At 37.4% G+C, this 4,827-nt stretch overlaps 3 protein-coding genes across 4 annotated transcripts in view; all 3 read right to left on the reverse strand.

Annotated features, from left to right (window-relative positions):
• On the reverse strand, window positions 20–1,249 carry LOC104761246 (actin-depolymerizing factor 12). The gene is made up of 3 exons (XM_010484295.1): window positions 1,079–1,249; window positions 424–683; window positions 20–339 (listed from the first exon to the last, which is right to left on the reverse strand). The coding sequence occupies exons 1-3, from the start codon at window positions 1,079–1,081 to the stop codon at window positions 189–191; spliced, it is 414 nt and encodes a 137-aa protein (XP_010482597.1). The 5' UTR covers window positions 1,082–1,249; the 3' UTR covers window positions 20–188.
• On the reverse strand, window positions 1,501–3,259 carry LOC104761247 (DNA-binding protein HEXBP-like). The gene is made up of 5 exons (XM_010484296.1): window positions 2,847–3,259; window positions 2,462–2,603; window positions 2,182–2,273; window positions 2,010–2,106; window positions 1,501–1,832 (listed from the first exon to the last, which is right to left on the reverse strand). The coding sequence occupies exons 1-5, from the start codon at window positions 3,141–3,143 to the stop codon at window positions 1,672–1,674; spliced, it is 789 nt and encodes a 262-aa protein (XP_010482598.1). The 5' UTR covers window positions 3,144–3,259; the 3' UTR covers window positions 1,501–1,671.
• The window catches only part of LOC104761248, a 2,237-nt gene continuing 1,291 nt past the window's right edge, over window positions 3,882–4,827 (reverse strand). Inside the window, exons 2-3 of one of the 2 annotated variants that reach the window (XM_010484298.1) lie at window positions 4,454–4,783; window positions 3,889–4,300 (exon numbers count right to left, since the gene is read on the reverse strand). In XM_010484298.1, coding sequence (XP_010482600.1) covers window positions 4,110–4,300; window positions 4,454–4,783 — 521 coding nt within the window. In that variant the 3' untranslated portion in view covers window positions 3,889–4,109. Of the gene's footprint in view, window positions 4,301–4,453; window positions 4,784–4,827 lie in introns of both variants that reach the window. The other variant, XM_010484297.2, reaches the window with a different exon arrangement.

Consider the following 4,827-nt stretch of genomic DNA (forward strand, 5'->3'; position numbering starts at 1 on the left):
GTGTTTTAACAAACCCATGTCAATTTAAAAATGTAACTTAAAAAAAAATTAAAAAAAAAATAGTCAAGAGGAGAAAGAATGAATGAAACCAAGACTCAAAGTTACATATAACATGAAGAAATTGTTTGATTGACCATGATTAATTTATGAATATATATAGAAAAGCAGGGAGAAGATATATATGATATCTAGAGAGCTCGACTTATGATGATGTCAAGACTCATCTCGCTCGGATCAGTGGCTTGTAACTCCACCTGAATCCCATCCAATTCTCTCTTGAACCTGTCCTTTGAGCTAGCATACACCATCTTCATCCTTACCCTCGACGAATCCGGTGACCTACCATGCATTAATTCATCATCCATAATATAACATGTTTTAATAATGATTAACATGAAAATGAATGTTCAAAGTTGTATGTACCATGCTATGAAGAAGATCTTGCTCTTCTGGATATTCTCAGTAGTGGTGAAATCAAAGTCATAAACAGCATAGCGGCACTCATTGGGCGGTAGGGCATTGGTGAAATCGTCGTAATTCTCCGCGGGGCTTCCCAGCTTTTCCACCACCACTTGTTGTCCATCTATCCTGAATATTATGAACCTATAGTTTCTCTTCGCTTTTAGCTCCAAAAACTTGAGCTTACACTCGTCCTCTACCGCCATCCCAGATGCCGCATTCGCCTTTTTATATCAGTCAAACACAAAATATTAATCAAAAACACCGTTAAGTCTCTATATAACATTTTTTGCGTTTACAGAACATTTTCAGTTCTTCATAAGTCTTTATAGGAATAAAATTGGGATGAATATAACATTCATCCTAATTCCAAAACTATATACATCCCATTCCTACGTTTCTCTAACTTCCATTTTCAATTCATCTCTAATCACATTCATGTTTCTTCCATTTATTCTTCTTGCAAATACCATTTAAAATAGTAAAAGATACGGTTTTACGTGGAAAACAATAAAACACTATTAAAATATGTAAACGCAAACATAAACAACATTGGAAACATCTAACTGCAATATTCTCATTACATAAAGGTAGAAAAAGGGGAATAGAGAGAACACACCATGGCGTTTGCTTGATGAAGAAGGTAAAAAACCTAAGATAACAAATCAATTGGAGAAAGAAAAATAGGACTTTGTAGTTTTTTTTGTTTTGTCCTCTTTTGTGGGAGGAGAGATGAATAATAGATTGAAGGAAAAGGAAACTGAAAATTTTTTGTGAAAGAAAAATTCTTAATTTGATTTGAAGAGGCCAACGGAGACGAACTCGGACAAACCATTAATGCTTTCTCCCTCTTTTAACAACAAAACCATACCTTTTTTTCCTCTCTGTCCTTCAAATTCTCGCCTAACCAATCCTTTCTTTCCGCACAGTTTGCTTCTTACTCTATATTTAGCATATTAACATCCTTATCCGAGACTATGTTAGTCTTAGGATTTGGTTGACAAATCAGTTTACGGTTTGTTTTTTTCGGTTTAGAAGATATTTCAGAAACAGAATTGACTCTGAGGTTTGGTGGTTCAATTACATAGCATTGTTCAAAATCTTAAATAGCAGCCGTCCTTACACAAACTCTATAAAGCAAACCAGTGAACAAAAATTTGATACTTCCTACAAAATTGATGACCTTTCAGATCTTCTTGTTTCATTGTGTGTTCATCCAACGAAATTGACAATCTTTGGACCTTGTTTCTTTTTAGGGTTCTTCTCATCTGAATCATCAGAGATCTTGATGCTTTTGGGCTCTTCAGTGAAATCGTCCTCAAGATCGTCCCCACTAAGCTTAGTGAGCTTTCCTCTTGGTGTAGCATCAAATCCTGTCGTTTTAAGCGGGAATCAAGTTATGATCTTTATAAATAAAAAAAAAAGAGATTAGCAATTTACTACTATCCAAAATCACTTGAACGGTAGTTCAAATGAAAGAGAAACTACTTGACTAGGATAACAAGTTAGAAGCTCAACAATTGAAAGAGTGTAACAAAGGAAAACGTTACTTGAACTCCTCTTTGGTTGGGCTGACTCTTGGGTGGCTTTATCGGGACAGTCTTTGACGAGATGCGCCACACTCCCGCATACTTTACAACACCCACCCTGCAAAAGAAAGCCCATCAACATATCAAAATCGTCTTCTCTGAGGAAGATCAAAACAAGATTTGAGCATTGTACCATTGGGTAGATTCCATGCTTGTTTTGAGGACAGTTCTTGCTTATGTGCCCTTGTCCCTTGCATATGAAACAACTTGCAAATTTGGTCCCTCCTACAAAAGCATCAAAACGGCAACCAAATTTAATCTTCTTAACTTTTAAAGCACAACGATGAATAGAATAGAGCCACAAGTACAATTTTATGGGTAAATACTATCAACACTCCAAATAACATGAACTACACTTCAGTCAACAACTCTTAAAAACAGCTGATAAGAGAAACGAACAGGGACAGACTTACCATCTTCCAAAGGGTAAGGACAATGAGAAAGTGAATGGCCAGTATCTCCACAATTGTAACAGAGCTTCTTCTCAAAGCTGTCATCTTTCTTGTCTGGGCAGTTTTTTAGGCTATGCCCTCTTCTCCTACATTGCAAGCATATCTACAAGCAATATAACAAAAGTTACAAAACCTTAACTACCAAAACGAAACATTCCCTTTCTACTAACCAACAAGTGACTATGTTATCAACATTCGGAATTAACTTCAACCATCAAAAGATTCATCTTTTAACTAAACCCTAAATTGGATTCTCTCACAAGAGCTACCAAAACCTACTCAATCCTAAAACCAAATTGAACCAAAACCCTAATCACAAAACCAATGGCTAAAGAAAAGAACAAACCTTGTTTCTCTCCCACTCAGCTTTTTCAGGGCAGAGCTTAGCAATATGGGTTTTGGAGTGACAGATAAAACAGCCTTCTCCAGGTTTCATACCAGGAACTCGGAGAGGATGCCTCGTCGAAGAACCTTTTCTCTGAGGTCTATCAGTGGAGGATCCAGGTTTCTTTTTCTTAAACAAGCTCTTCTTCTTCTTCTTCTTGTCAGGGTCCTTTGGTGGCGTTGGTTCTGCTTTTGGAAACAGCTCTGGATGAGCTTCTTTGTATCGCTTCTGAGCAAGTCTACGCCTTTGGTTCACCATTCTCGACTAACTGTATACAGGGATTGAGAAGGATTGATTTTTCCGCCGGCGGCGATAGAGGCAGTGAAGACCAGAGGGAGACCACAAAGTTGTTAGCTTCTTGGTTCGTTGAGAGAGACGCAGGCACGGATGTTGTGTTTTTTTTAACGGGCTTGGCTTCATCAGGCCCAAATCTTCTTAAACCTAATAACTTTCTTTGGGCTTTAAAACGCGATTTGTTCACGATTACAGAGCGTCTAAAATCAACATTTTAATGTTTTAGTATCTTTTTGTGATTTTCTTAAATATTGATTTTTTGGTATTTTGTTTGATATTATTGGTAAATATTTGATGTTGTAAAAATGTGTAGTTCAGTAAATAATTAAAGCTTAAACAAGTTTGTGGGTTTGGTTTTTGGACTTTTCAATTTTAACAGACAGATGACGTTTTAATTTTTTTTTTTCCCTTAAAACAAGAAAACATGGTAAAATCTTATCAATTTTCTTACCATAATGATGGTATGACAAATTAATTATCACATACATGATTTTTGTTTGCAATTTTTGTATCCTAAAACTGATGGGGTTACTTCAAATTTTAGAACAGAGACCGAGTCAAAGTATTGTTTGAGAGTCTGTCCTGCCTAACTTTACTACATAAGCATGGAAAAACTTATCCCACTATATGAGAATGTTTCCATTACTACGGTATCAACTAGGAATGGACAAAGTGCACGGTTAAAACGTTTACTTGTTCTCATGAGAAAAACTCAAATTATTTGATTTTAATATAAGACGTTACTCGTACATATAAGTTATACAAGAACGGGCACCTAATCTTACCTCGTGGCTCGTGGTGTGTTTTATGAAATACTACATATATATAAGCAAAAACATTACATCGGACTAAACATAAATCTCTTGATTATTCTCTTCGGGAACTCATGACATGGTACGTGTTGATCTCCCCCCTTATTATTTGTCTTAATTAATACGGTGAAGGTGCCGGCACATTAGGCATGATGTCGACTGAAGTAGCCGGCTCCGGTGCCATCTCACCCAACCTGACTGGTCCAACTGGTCCAAGAGTGTCCATTGCAATTCCCGAGCTCCTAATTTCTGACATTGCTCTTCTTGTCTTCCCTCTTTGTGATTCACATAGCTTTGGCAAAAACACTCCTATTGTAAACCAAACAAACAAATTAAAACAGACTTCTATTAGAGAAAATAGTAATTGAAACCTGAACCGGTCTCTTAACACCNAAACCAATTAAACAGAACTCTATTAGAGAAAATAGTAATTTAAACTGAACCGGTCTCTTAACACGGTACCTTCGCCAGCAGCAAGGTTGAAGAAGAGATCAACGACGTTAGGGCACTGGTTGAAGCATTTAGCCGAGCAGAGCTTCTGTGTAAACCGAGATTCCAACAATGCGTCCGAAGATATACCCAAAGATTTACGGTCTAGACCACACGCTTCAATGCACTCGTTTGATTCAATTATGTTTGTGACCTTGTCCGATTCTATCCCGGATGATCGACACGAGTACACCTCGATCCCACTCCTCCTCACGCTCTTCTCCAAAACGCAGCGCTTTCCTGTCGACGAGACTGCGAAGGCGCACGTGTCTTCATCCAGATTCTCGCACTTCACTTCGTGCCCTACGAAGTTGATTCAAATGCTACTTTAACATTTGTACATGCAA

Source organism: Camelina sativa, chromosome 18, assembly GCF_000633955.1.
Source record: "Camelina sativa cultivar DH55 chromosome 18, Cs, whole genome shotgun sequence".
Taxonomy (NCBI): Eukaryota; Viridiplantae; Streptophyta; class Magnoliopsida; order Brassicales; family Brassicaceae; genus Camelina; species Camelina sativa.